This window comes from Camelus dromedarius, chromosome 13 (genome assembly GCF_036321535.1).
Source record: "Camelus dromedarius isolate mCamDro1 chromosome 13, mCamDro1.pat, whole genome shotgun sequence".
Taxonomy (NCBI): Eukaryota; Metazoa; Chordata; class Mammalia; order Artiodactyla; family Camelidae; genus Camelus; species Camelus dromedarius.
Genome location: NC_087448.1, coordinates 70,523,102 through 70,537,901, shown reverse-complemented (window position 1 = coordinate 70,537,901; position 14,800 = coordinate 70,523,102). Strand labels below are relative to the sequence as shown.

Here is a 14,800-nt window from a genome sequence, read left to right as displayed (position 1 = left end):
ACTTCAGGTGCAAACTCTGGTTTTGCTCTCAGCCTTGGGAAAGCTGCCTGTTACACAGCATCTTTAACTCGTCTGCAAAAATGGAGTGTTAATATATTTAAGATATCTATTATATGGTACACTTCAAGGTAGTTGTGATGAGTATGGTACCAAGTACACCTTTTATGATAGTTGTTATTGTGTTGAAATTCAGAGATGAAGAAGTAGAACTCAAGTCATGAAAGGATTGAATTTTTATAAATGAAGTAGGGCTTACTGTGTGCCTCAGAGCTTTAAATACTTACTAGATAATTTTAAAAATAAAAACTACATTGAATTGTAAATGATAGAATTATTTGCTTGCTTTCTGACATTTGTCTATTAGAGGAAAGTGCAGGTTTTCCTTGGTGTATTCCATGTTCTTTCTGTATTCCTTTGATTTTTCAGATCAATCAGTAAAAACCTGAAAAACATATCTCTGGGAAAAAAATGCTGGTAAAAATTGTCATGAGTTTCCAGTCTTATGAAATAGAGGCAAGTAATTTTTCTTTACTAATAATCTGTCTTGGAGAAGTAAATTATTTACCTGAAGTCTGCCCTTTTTGATCTGTGGTCTTATTTGCTTATTGATCCAAGTGTTGTTGTTTCTTTAGGTTAGATGAGGTGTACTCTATTTAATGTTTAAAATTTGTTATAAAAAACCATCATTACACTAGGTCATAGATTTGGAATTCCAAGTGTCATAAGAATAAATGAATGTTTGTTTCCTAATTAACATATGTGGTTGAAGTTTCTTGTGGTGCCTTAGTTTTTGAACTATGTTTGGAGAAGAAAATGTGGGTTTATTTAGCTTCTTTGGTAAACGGTTGACAAATGACAGATAAAGTAACCTTTTTTTAGGGACTAAGATCAGGCCATGTTACTAATGTAGGTTATTTTTATCTTTCTCGTTTCATCTTTTGAGGAAATTACTCTAATTTCCTGTCTTATAATGGGGAAACTGAGGCTCCAGGGTGGAGTGATTATGCTTTGGCATACAGGAATGGAGGGAGGGGTAGAGCTAGGATTCAATTGGGGGAATTGGTGGGAGGCATAGCAGCAGAAAACCCACCCCAAAACCTAGAAAAGTTAATTGGTTTTTCCCTTTATTAGAGAAAAGTATTCATTCAGTAAATTTTATTGGCCAGGCACTATGTTAAGTTCAGAAGATATAGTCACAGGTAACAAGAACATAGATCTTTGCCCCACAGGGCAGTCTGTCTGGTGGGGGATAGAGATTTCAAGTCAACATAATTCCAAACTGGATAAGCACCGTAGGGGAGATAAGGATGGTGCTGTGAGAGTGTAACAAGGGAGACGCAGTTTAGACCAGGGGCGGGTGAGGGAGGTGTCTGACAGAAAGGTCTTGGGGAGCGATATGTAAACTGACTGGAAGTTTGGAGGAGAACTTTTTAGGCAGGGGAAGAGTGTACAAAGGGTCCCGAAACAAGGAGGATCTTGGGCCATTTCACAAATTAAGGGCTTAGTTGAGCAGAAGCTTAATGAGCAAGGTAGGGAAGAGTGGTGCTGAAATTGAGCCTGCCCGTGTAGGCAGGGGTCAAAGGAGGCAAGAGTCTTACAGGTTGAGGGGAAGTGCACTGGAAAGCCATGGAAGGAGCCATTGGTGTAGTCTGATTTAATTTTTAAAAACATCTTTAGATAGTCTGGGGAATATAGCAGGTGACGTCTGTAATCCAAGAGAAATGATGGTGAAATTTCTAGGGCTAGAGGGGTATCAGACAAGATGGATCAAAGTGGACAGTTTCAAGATCTATTCTGGAAGTAGGATATGAACTGGGGATGGCATGGCTGTCAGAGAGGTAAGGAGAAGAAATTAAGACTTCCCGATTTCGATTGGTGTATGTAGTAGCTAGACACACAAATGCCCCAAATGGCAAAGACTGGGCGAGGTGCAGGTGCAAAGGGAAAAATCAAGTTCAGTAACTCGATGTAGGACGAAGGCAGTTTGGGGCTTTGGAACATCTGGATTGAGATGAATTAAGACATCTAGGGCACTGAGGTATTACTGTAAATTGTGACAGTGGGTGAGATCACCAAAGAAAGTTAAAATGACTTGAAAGTACCTTGCAGTTAAATTTTGGTCCTATGGGAAAGAATACATAATTCTTCACCCCTAGAAATTCTTTGCCCTAGAGATAACCCGAATGAATTAATTGATTTACTCATTTGTTTATTAGTTCAAGGGGACTTTTGTTTAGACTGTCAGAGTCTTTGAATGGATCTTTAGTGTCTTAATTAAATGATCCCTATCAGCTTCTAAAGCCACAGAGCATTGGTTTATGTGTTGGCTATCTGATAAAAGCTGGTTAAAGAAGGATTTTGTGGCTAGACTGTAAGCAGCATGAGGTCATAATCTGTCTTATGTTCATCCGTCATTGGCCTCCTGGTTCCCTTCCTCACTTCCGCAGGGTGATTAGTACTGTCACCAGTTGAGTGTGTATTACTTTCTGTCCTTTCTGTGCACGTACTGACCTGTAAGAATAATAAAGTACATTTGTACAAGCATTTTAAAAACATGTATACTGTCTTTGTGCAGCTTGCTTTTGTCACTTACTGATGTCTTAGGTATCTCTCTGAATTGGTATGTAAAGATCTGTCTCTTTAAACTGTGTGTGATACCCCATGACATGGATTTAACAGTTTAGATATTCTACTGATGACATTTAGTCCGTTTGGAATTTTTTGTTACATATAGTGCTGCATGAAATATATGTGTAGTAGTCTCTTGGAGTTCATGTGTGTGTTCTCTGGGGGAGATTTTGGAGAATAGGAATTACTGAGTCAGTATATGTACATTATATACTGCAATAGGTAGTGCCAGATAGCCTTCCACTGGACCACTGTACTGACTGCATCCCCACGAGTTTCTCCACATTCTTGCCAACACTAGGTATTACCAAATAGGTGAAGTTTTGTCAGTTTATGTTCTTTCTAAAATATGGCTATCAATTCTTTACCATATCTGTTTTATAAATATTTATGGCATGTATAATATTTTTCTTTTCATTTTGCATATTTTTATATCTTATGGTGTTTCTTTGCTGTGTAACCTTTTTATAATGTAGTGGGAAAGATCTATTTCACTATTACAAGAAGTAGGAATAACTATGACAAATACGCAAGACTTTTATGAAGGAAATTTTATACCATACGATATATAAGAAAACCAGAATGGATTTACGTGTATCTGGATAGGAAGACTTCAATAGTGTAAAAAAATTAATTTTTTTGTCTCCAAATTAATCTTCTAAATTCAATGAAATCCTAACCAAATCCCAGAGTAGATACATGTAGTATCAATTTTTTTTTATGTAGTATCAAATTTAAAATGTAAAAAAGGGTAAATGAAGAAAGACTCTTCTTCCCCTGACCTGTCCACACAGCTCTCTTGGCTGGAAGCAAACCGCTGCTGTCGCTTTCCTGGATGTTTAGAGCTATTCTGTGCATGTGTGTGCGTGCACAGTGCGTGTGTTTACCCACTGTTATGTACCTTGTCTGTACTTAATTTGTTTGTACGTACTTATACAAGAGGTGGTTCATATTAGTATGCAGGTGCATTTGGAGCTGCTTCATTGTTTCCAGGACTGCCTAGTGTTTTACTTACGTCTATATCATCATTCATTTTATCAGTTGTCTTTTGAGAGACATTAAGGATGTTTCAGTCTTTTAACTTTACAATGAATATTCTACATTTTGTTCTTAAAAACATGAGATAATAGAGCTGTAGGAAGAATGCCTAGAAGTGGAATTGCTTGGTCAAGGATTTTTTGAGTTGCCTTCCGTAGAAGTTGTACCAGTTTACACTGATTTACAATATGAGACTGCACAGTTAAACCTTTTGATTTTTGTCATTGTGTTAAGAGAAAATTGTTGGCCCTTTAGAGTTTAAACATGGATTTCTCTTAAATATTTCATATATTTAAGAGTCATTTGTCTTGTGAACTTTTGTCTCAAGATTCCATATGGATTTTACGATGAGTTTTTCTTTCTGCAAAAAAAAAAAATTGGGTTTTGATAGGTATTGCATGGGATCTGTAGATTGCATTAGGGGAAGTATTATCATCTTAACAATGGTAATCTCCCAGTCCATGGACGTAGGATAACTCTACACTTGTGTCTTTAATTTCTTTCAGCAATGTTTTGCGGTTTTCATTGTACAAGTCTTTCAACATCTTTGGTTGAATTTCTTTCTGTGTATTTTTTCTTTTTGATATTACTGTAAATGGAAACATTTTCCCCTTTTTTGATTGTTGATTATTAATGAGTGTACACGCACATCTCAGTGATACTGGGGGTTTGGGTCCAGTCACTGCAGTAAAGTGAATAGGGTAATACAGTGAGTCACTAGATTTTTTTGATTTCCCAGTGCGTATAAAAGTTATGTTTACACTATACTGTGTGCAGTAGCATCGTATCTTAATTAAAATATACAAAACAAAAAATAATTACAGTAGTAACATCAAAGATCACTGATCACAAATCACCATTAACAAATGTAATAATAATGAGAAAATTGAAATCTGGCAAAAAGTACCAAAGTGTGACATAGAGACATTAAGTGAGCAAATGCAGTTAGAAAATAGCACCAAAAACTTGCTTGACACAGGGTTGCCCAACCTTCAATTTCTAAAACCCTCAACATCTGAGAAGCACAGTGAAATGTGATATGCCCGTATAGAAATGCATCTGAGTTTTGCATATTAATTTTGTGTTCTGCAACTCTGCTTATGTGTTTTCTATGTATAAGATCATGTCATCTACAGAGATAAATTTGCTTATTCCTTTTCCTCTTTGGATGCCTTTTATTCTTTTTCTTGTCTGGTTCTCTGTGTTTGGACTAAAGTGAAAGTGGGGGTCTGGGTGTTGTTCTCAGCCTCAGAGAAGAAGTGTCTTACCTTTCACCACTGAGTGTGGTTGTAGCTGTGGGCTTTTCTGTGTATAGCCTTTATCATATTGCAAAAGTTTCCTTCTCTTTTTAGTTTATTGTTTTTATCATGAAAGAGTGCTGTATTTTGTCAACTTTTTTTTTTTTGGCCTCAATTGAGGTGATCAGGTTTTCTTTTTCCTTCATTGTGTTCATGTGGCATATTACTTTGATTTTCTTAGTTGAACTACCCTTGTATTCTGGGATAAATCCCACTTGGTAATGATATTTAATCCTTTTTATATGCTCTTGAATTTGATTTGCTACTATTTTGTTCAGGATTTTTACATCTATATTCCTAAGGAATATTGGCCTGTAGTTTTCTTGTAATGACTTTGTGTGGATTTGGTATCAGGGTAATGTTGGCCTCATAGATTGACTTAGGAAATGTTCCTTCCTTTTCAATTTTTTGGGGACAAATTTGAGAAGGATCAGTGTTAATTTTACTTTTAATGTTTGGTAGAATTCACCTGTGAACCTGTCTGGTCCTGGTGTTTTTGCTGGGAGATTTTTGATTATTGATTCAGTCTCTTTGCAGTTATAATTCTATTCAGATTTAATGTTTTTCCTTCTTTAAAATTTATTTTTAGGGTTTGTTTTTTTTTTTGAGGGTGGAGGTAATTAGATTTATTTATTTTATTTATTTTAGTGGAGGTACTGGGGATTGAAACCAGGACCTCGTGTATGCTGAGCACACACTACCGCTGAGCTATACCCTCCCCTCCCCCGTATTTCTTTTTTTCGGTTTTGGTAGTTTGTGTCAGTAATTCGTCCATTTTATCTTGGTTATCTTGTAGGCATATAATTGCTCATAGTATTCTCTTACAATTCATTTATTTCTGTAAAATCAGTAATGATGTCTTATTTTCATTTCTGACTTTAATAATTTGAGATTTTTTTCCTTGTCAGTCTAGCTAAAGATGTTAATTTTTTCAAGTAACCACCTATTTTGTTTTTTACTCTGATTTTCTGTTCTCTGTTTATCTTTGCGCTAATTTTTGTTCATTATTTCTGCTAGCTTTGCTCTTTTTCTAGTTTCTTAAGGTGTTTATTTGAGATATTTTTAATGTAGGCATGTTAATAGCATTGTTTCTTACCAAGCCCAGCTTTCACTGTGTTCCGTAAGTTTTGATGTGCTTTGTTTGTGTTTTCCTTTGTTTCAAAGTATTTCTTCATTTCCCTTGTGGTTTCTTGTTTGACCCATTGGTTGTTGAAGTATTAATTTCTACCTATTCGTGATATTCCGTTTTTTGCTTGATATTTATTTCTAGTTCCATTCCTTTGTGATTAGAAAAGGCACTGTATCATTCTGATTAAGACTTGTTTTGTGGCTGTCCTAGGGCCTATTCTGGAGAATGTTCCATGTGCACTTTAGAAGAATGTGTACTCTGCTGTTGCTGGGTTGAATGCTGTGTATGTGTGTGGTAGGTCTAGTTGATCTAGTGTTGTTCGAGTTTGGCTCTGTGGTTGTTCTTTCCATCATTGAAAGGAGCATATTGACGTCTCCAGCTATTATCATGGAACTCTGTTTCTCCCTTTAATTCTTCCAATTTTTGTGTCATGCATTTGGGGCTATGTTGTTAGTTGTGGATATGATTACAATTGTTATAATTTGGCTGGAATGAATCTTTTATCAATATATAGTGTCCTCCTTTGTTTCCTGTAAGCTTTTTTGACTTACAGTTTATTTTGTCCAATATAGCACATCTACTCCTGTTATCTTTTGGTTATTATGTGCATGGAGTGTCTTTTCTATCCTACTTTCAGTCTCTTTGTGTCTCTATCTAAGGTGAGTCTCTGTGAGGCAGCAGGTAGATGGATCATGTTTTTTTTAATCCAACCTGCTAATCTGTCTTTTAATAATTTAGTCTATTTTCACTTAAGGTAATTATTAATAAGGAAGGATCTACCCCTACCATTTTGTGGTTTGTTTTCTGTATAGCTTACAATTTTCCCCCCATTTCTTCCATGACTGCCTTCTTTTGTGTTTTTTCCTAGTGTACCATTTTGATTCCCTTCTTTCTTCTCCTATATAAAGTTATTTTTATAATGGTTATTTTGAAGATTAACTCATCATCTTAAAATTGCAGCAACTTATTACAGATAATGCCAACTTCATTTGAACATAAGTGAATGCTCTAGTGTTGGACATCTCTGTCCTCTATATTAGGTGTGGCTCAGGTAACACCTTTATACATGTGTGCTCATTAACATATATCGATAATTATTTTATGCACTTGACTGCAATATCTGCTTTATTGTGGTGGTCTGGAACCAAACCCACAGTATCTCTGAGATCTGCCTATAGTAGTTTTTCAGGTAATTTTTTGAGTCTTTGCGGTAAAGATGAATACAATTTGCATATAATGATAATTTTCCTTATTTCAAATTCTTGTATCTCCTTATTTATTTTTCATGTCATTGCATTGGGTGGTACTTCCCAAACTGTGCTGTGTAACTGTATATACGGTGTATATACACTTGATCTTAGCCAAAAGGCCGAGAAGTGATATATATGGTGTATATATATTTATAAATCCATCTATTCCTATTAAGAATTTTTATTCTTAAAATTTTAAATTTGTCACATTGCCTCAGAACTATTACCAGTGCCATGAAAATACATTGAATAACGCGCTTGCTGTGGAGAAGAATTTGCCTCAACTCTCTTTGTGCCCCTTATTGATAAGCTCTTGGTCTTACCAGTGAGAAAATTATGTTTTTCTTGAGTCAGTTTGAAATGCTTTCTTTGTGATTTTCTTTGAAGGTTCATAAGCTTTTCTCAGCAACTACTGATACTTTCTTGCTATGAATATCAACATTGTTTTTTTTAACTACCACCTTTTTTTTCATGAGAACATCAGGTATTGTGTTAATTGATTCTCCCTGAATCAAAATAAAGACCAAATAAAACAAAATATTTGTAATTTATAATGATTGTCTTAGTCCACAAGTACCATAGACAACAGACATTCATTTCTCACAATTCTGGAGGCTGGGAAGTCCAAGATCAAGGCTCCAGCAGATGTGGCGTCTGGTGAGGGCTGCCTGGTTCGTAGACAGACCGCCGTCTTCTGCCAGGTCTTCATGTGGTGAAGGGGAGTGAGCATCCCGAGCCTGTTCAGTGGGGCTCCACCTTCATGAATCATCACCTTTTAAAGGCTCTGCCTCCTTATACCGTCTCCCTGGAGGTCAGGATTTCATCATACGAGTTTGGAGGGCGGGAGAGGGGTAGCACACAAACATTGGACCATAACAATGATGGAGCATCACAAGGAAGCTTAAAAATGAATTAGGAACTTACCGAAATCGTGGGGAACAGGCAAAAATTGCCTGGTAACTGTTCGGAGTTAACAGTGTGTTAATTGATTCTCAAATCCAGTTCTCTAAATTCTAAGAAAAACCCTTGGAACTATTTTTATACCATTTATTCTAGGGAAAATTGACACTTAGAGAAGTGGAGTTATTTGCTTGGTGTTAAATAGCTAATTAGAATTGACTTAATGTAGAAAATGTCTAAAAGGGATAGATTTTATTTGGATAATGTTGAAGTGATCAACTTTAATCAGATTGTCTTTTCTTTAGAGGACTAGATAAGTGCTTGGTGGTTGAAATATAGTCTCAGTGACATATACAAGTGACCAGATTTATTTATAGTCTAGGACTTGAAAATTACTGTTACAGTTGAGCAACTATTCTGTTTTGAGAAGTGGATTTCTGCAGAGAACTGTGTAGTAAGGAGAGTGGTCCCTGAACCGTTACCTATGAGAACGAATGGGCCCAGCAGCCACCAGAGGGCACTGTGGACCCAGTCCTAGCATTTGGTCCCAGGAAGCGCAGTTTTCTGTTCAGGTGTGCCAGACTAGGAGAGGGTCCAGAGGGCCACACATTTCATGACTTCGGTAGATCTATGCCACCTTCCTCTGAAAATTGTTAGGCTGAGGAGGATACTTCCTGCCTGGTGGCAAGTAAATGTTAACTGCAAGTTCAACTCCATTGGTGTTTTAACTCTTACTTTAGCCTGGCACTTTGGGCGTGGTATTTCTTCCTTTTGATACATGTGTATTTTGAATATCAGTTTGGTTACTGTTTTGTTGAGTGGCTGTGGCTTTTTTTGTTGTTGTTAGTAGGAGCTGTGCTACATTATTTTACCTGATACTTAATCACATGTTACAGGAGTTTAAATATTCAAACCCTGACCTCTACCACTCTGTGGCTACAGTCTTGGGCAGCTTACTTTTGAGGACTGTTTGTTTGTTTGTTTTTAATCTGTATCAGGGAGATAATTATTTTACTTCCAGGGGTTGCTTTAATGTTTAACTATCATGAATATCTGACTCACTGTAAGCATTAAATAAATGTTAACTATTCCTGGATGACTATACCTGTATTTTAAAGGAGAATGTAATTGAATTAGTTATAAACATATTGATCAGTGATACTCAGCTTATTTCAACTTCAAAAATTTTTTTTCATGTTTACTTAAAATTAAATGAAGGCCTTACATGAATGTTTCCCACAGCATAAGTTTTTATTTTACCATAAAGAGATCTTCCTTATTGAGGAGTTGTTTTAGGGTAATGGTGTTTATATTTTAATTTTTGAAAATATATTTAAAATGTCTTAGAGTATGTAATGGTAATTTGTAGTTCTTTTGGGTAAGGCAGATAGTCATTCTTTAAGGTCTTAAATGGAATGACTCATTTTCTTTGAAGCAGATACAAATATATCTTTTGCTGTTTCCCAATATTGGCATGTTCTCCATCCTGACAGACACAGCTTTGGTTTAAGAGGAGTGAAGAGGGTTTTGGAGCCGAGCTTTGCATATAGCGTTTGAAAACTGATGTGGTTTTGGAACCTTGGGTGCTTTTAATTAATGTCTGAGCTACTGTATTTTCTTAACTGAAGTATAGTTGATTTACAATATTGTGTAAGTTCCAATTGTACAATGTAGTGATTCACAATTTTTAAAGGTTATACTCTATAGTTATTATAAAATATTGGCTGTATTCCTCGTGCTGAGGTGCCATTTTATTACAGAAAATGTTAATATTTATTTAACTCAAAAGATTTATTGTTACAGTTAAGTGAAAATAAAACTTTTCCTATGGAATACTGTGTACGTTATTGAAAACATTTCATTTCTGTTGCTACACTGAAGGAGATATGGTGCCCTTTGGACACTAGAACTTGGTATAACTAGGGTGCTTAATGGTCCGAGGATATAAAATAAGGGGTTAGATTGTATACCTTGCCAATTAAATAATGATGTCACATAAAAATAACTGTAGTTAAAGTGGACATACTGCTTTTTGCCTTCTATCCTTTCTGCAGATATTTGTGACAGTTGAGTTTGTATTCTGTACCAAGGTGCTGCTGTAGGCTCTAGATTTTCAACAGGAAGACAGATTGCTCACGACCTATACAGTGTTTCATAAAGAAGCTGGTATATCCCCATTTAGTGTCTGTGAAAAGTCCTTATGCTGCGTCCCTTGTGTCTGGGGACTGAGAGCCCCTCCCTTCTAACTGGTGCTCTGTCATGTCTGTTACTGGTTCCCTGGAACTCTTCCCGGGTTAGTGCTGTGTCTGAGGTCCAGCTTGTTGGCCACCTGCTCCCTGCACCCCTGCTCCTGCTGGTAGACTCCTGGTATGTGTGAGCCTTCTAGAGGGCTTTTCCCCATGAATTGACATAAAAATACATGTACTTTAGTCAAAACATAATTGTGTATATATGAGTTTGGGGTAATGTATGGCATTGTAGTAATACTCTGTTCTGTAACTTTTTTTCAGTCAACAGTTTATCTTGTAGATCTTTACCTCCCCTCCCCCCATCAAGTTGTTTTTGATTTTGCTTTTTTATTTAACAGAGGTGCTGGGGACTGAACCCTGTGCCTCCTGGATGCTGAGCACCCACTCCACCCCTGAGCCCTACTTCCCCCTTGTAGATCTTCTCCTATCAGCAAGTCACTTTAAAGAGAAACCCTAATCCGTTCACTTTTCTATCTCCCATGACGACCCGTTTCAGCTACCACCATCTCGCTGGTGGATCAGTGGCCTTCTGGTTAGTTTCTTGGCTTCCAGCCTTGCCCGCGTATAATTTCCCACATTGTGGCCAGAGTGATCAATTCAAAACACGAGTGAGAGTATGTATCTCCCCTCACACTGCACTTCCCATCTGCCTTGTTCCAGCCACACTGGCCTTTCTTCTGTTACTTGAATTTCCATCCTCACTTCCTTTAGGCCTTTGCAGGCATTGCCCTTACTCCAGTTTCCCCACACTTCAGATCTCAGTGTAAATGCCACCTGCTCAAAGAGGTCTTCTCTGACACCAGAGTAGTTAACTCTTCACTTTGTTATTACTGTCTTTTAAAAGTTTAATTTAGCTTTAAAAATAAATGAGGAAATCATGTTCAGAAATTAAGAAAATGCAACAGCATATACAGTGAACAGTTTTCCACCCCCGTCACCCATCTGCCAAAGTGATAATTATTTTTATTAGTGTCTTCCTCAGCTTTCCAGAGGCTCTTGTAGCAATGTAAGCAAATGACAGTATGTATCAAGTAAGTGTTCTTAAACAGGTCTTTTTTTTTTTTTTTTAACTGGGCTAAGTGGCCTTATTAAGAAAGAGGATTACAAAGGACTTAAGAGTTGGGATTGGGGCCCTCCAACCAGCCTTTAATAACCACCATCGTCTCCTCACCTTCTGTGAGGATGCAGTGTATAAACCACTCCAGATTCACGTCTGTCCATCTGCAAGCTCACCTGCAGTTTGTGCTCACCCTTCGTTCCCCACCCTAGTTGTTTTGTTCCCTGTTTAGCCTCTGAGGTTGGGTGATGGATGTTCAGGAATACCTTCCACCGGTTCCCGTGACCTCATCCTCTCCACCTGCTCAGTAACTTCTTTTCTTTCTTTTCTACCTTTTTACTGTTAACTCCCTGCTGCCTCTTTGGCTTCAGTGCTGCCTAGCATATATGGTAGGTGCGCAGAACATACTAGTCAAGTGGGGTAGAGTCGTGAAGTTTGGACTGTCAAATTATGAAGACCTGGGAGTGAATCCTGGCTGTGTGACTTGGTTGATTAGCGTCTCTAAGCCTCAATTTCATAATCATTAAATTGGGACAAACACTATAACTCTCAGGGTTGTTCTGAAGATGTAACCAAGGAGTGGATATTTTCCTATGACTGTTGTGACAAATTACCATGAACTTGGTTTAAAACACCAGGAATTTTTTCTCTCCCAGTTCTAGAGGTCACAAGAAGTCAGGGGCCCTGGGCTCCACCCCAGGGTTGGCAGGGCCAAGCTTGCTCTGGAGGCTCTAGGGGAGAATTTGTCCTGCGTCTTCCAAGGTCTGGTGCTGCCAACAGTCCGACGCTGCCAGGCGCCTCTGTGCTCACATGTCTGTAACCCTCCCTGTGCTTCTGAGGAGGGCACTTACAAGTGCATGCAGGGCCCACCCAAGTGATCTCATTTTTAGATCCTTAACCATACTCATCTCTGCAAGGACCCTTTTCCCATGTTAGGTCACGCTCACAGGTTCCGGGGAATAGGTTGGATCTCATAGGGGCTATTATTCACCCTGGTGTGTGGAAGTAAAGGACACAGCAGAGTACCTGGCAGATAGGAATTGGTCCAGGTAGACTTCAGGTGCTCAGAAGGATTTAGTCATAGAGCCACCTGGGAGCCAGGGAATATGAGAACAGTTAAGTAGATGGGAAAAACAATCAGAAATTAGAGATTAGACTATGTCATTTTATTTCATGCAGTGGATGAATGGGATAAATGTGTAGAGAAGAGATTTTTATTAGATCTTGGCAGTTTTTTCTTCATGTGTGTGGAATGGTTTATATGTGTTTTCAGTGTTAAAGTTTACAGGATAAACTGGTGGAAGGGAGGTGGTGGAGTGGGAATGTACTGCATGTTATTACTGAAAATTGGATAATTACCTTTCTTTTTATACTGCAAGAAGTTCACATGAAACCTGTATGAAATGATCAGTGAATAAGAGATCACAGAATAGATATCAAAATTTTGCTGGATGGTAGATAAAGAATCATTCTCATTTGGAGTAAAATAGAAAGAAAAAGTACCTTTAAAAAATTCTTCAAATTAGAATAACATAAAAGCCATATACTGACATTTGCAACCTTTCTTCTTTCTCCTTGACAGGTTCTTTGGCATGGACGCAGGTTCAGTGGGAGGATTAGACTTGACTGATCAGACTCCTGTTTTATTAGGCAGCACGGCCATGGCAACCAGTCTCACGAATGCAGGAAACTCATTTAGCGGTCCGCCTAATCCTTTAGTTCCTAGATCCAGTAAATTCCAGAACTCATCCGTGGAAGACGATGATGATGTTGTTTTTATCGAACCTGTACAACCTCCCCCGCCTCCTGCACCTGCTGATCAGAGAACCGTGACATTTACATCATCAAAAAATGAAGAGCTGCAAGGAAATGATTCCAAAGTTCTGCCTTCCTCAAAAGAATTGGCTTCTCAGAAGGGAAGTGTAAGCGAGACAATTGTCATTGATGATGAAGAGGACGTGGAAACAAACCAAGGGCAAGAGAAAAACTCCAATTTTATTGAACGGAGACCTTCTGAGACTAAAAACAGAACCAATGATGTGGATTTCTCCACTTCCAGTTTTTCAAGAAGTAAGGTAAATGCAGGAATGGGTAGTAGTGGTATCACCACAGAACCAGACTCTGAAATTCAGATTGCTAATGTTACCACCTTAGAGACAGGTGTAAGCGCTGTGAATGACGGCCAATTAGACAGTACTGATGGGCGAGACATGAACTTAATGATTACACATGTAACGTCACTGCAGAATGCCAGCTTGGGAGATGTCTCTAACGGACTGCAGTCAAGTAATTTTGGTGTTAATATACAAACATACACCCCATCTTTAACTTCACAGACCAAGACTGCAGTAGGACCTTTTAATCCTGGTAGAGTGAATGTGGCAGGAGACGTATTTCAGAACGGAGAGTCTGCAACTCATCATAACCCTGGTAAGCAGTGAGAGACCTTCTGCTCCATGTAGAGGAGTTTAAGCTGGCTGATTCTTTTTCCTATTGGGGTAATTGGTGCTACGTTGGTTAATTTATTCCCGTAAGATATGTTAATGCTACTGACTTTGAAGGGTGAAATTTTAACTAGTAAGAGATGTAAAACTATGTATATAGTATTTCTCTGTAGATGATTAGAATATTAATGAAAGAAATTAATGTCTAAAGGAATTTTTTAAATGCTCTTTATGTTCACCACACTAAAATCAAACAATTTGGCATCTTTGTCATGTACTTACCTTATGCTAGTCTATTGATAATAGTATTGTTTAATTTTGACTGTGTATCTGACTTTAATTTTTATTTATTAGCACTTTATTTTTTTTTATATTTGAAGATTGGTAAATTTCTTGACTGAACATTTTTTCTGCTGGTACGTTTGCTCTTTGAAAACATAATAGGGAAGTTATAGGAACTCTGTTGGGGGAGATTAGAGCTCAGGGGTAGAGCATTTGCTTAGCAGGCACGAGGTCCTGGGTTCTGTCCCCAGTCCCGCTACTAAATAAGTAAGTAGGTACACCCCCCAGCTCTGGCTTTCTCGCAGCCACGTGTCTATTCCCCCACCCTCTCCTATGCCCTCTCTGTCCTCCTCGTCCTTCAGGCCCAGCAACTTGGTCAGTCTAGGGCGTGTAGGGGGCGGGAGGGCACGACTGGAACCAGGTGTGTGGAATGTTCTGTGAAGTGCTAGTCGCTTTCTTTCTTACGATTCTTTTGGCTATGAGAGTAATGTCTAATTGTTAAAGAATGTTTGGAAAATCCATACT

At 38.0% G+C, this 14,800-nt stretch overlaps 1 protein-coding gene across 4 annotated transcripts in view; it reads left to right on the top strand.

The window, feature by feature from the left end:
* ZMYM2 (zinc finger MYM-type containing 2) overlaps positions 1 to 14,800 on the top strand; it is a 68,605-nt gene that overhangs the window by 7,470 nt on the left and 46,335 nt on the right. For 3 of the 4 annotated variants that reach the window (XR_010383719.1, XM_031465690.2, XM_031465689.2), the window contains exon 2: positions 13,132 to 13,979. Coding sequence is in view for 3 of the 4 variants with exons in the window: in XM_031465690.2 (XP_031321550.1) it covers positions 13,142 to 13,979 (838 nt within the window). In the remaining variant the exon portion in view is untranslated. The remainder of the gene's footprint in view (positions 1 to 13,131; positions 13,980 to 14,800) is intronic. The other variant, XM_010988723.3, reaches the window with a different exon arrangement.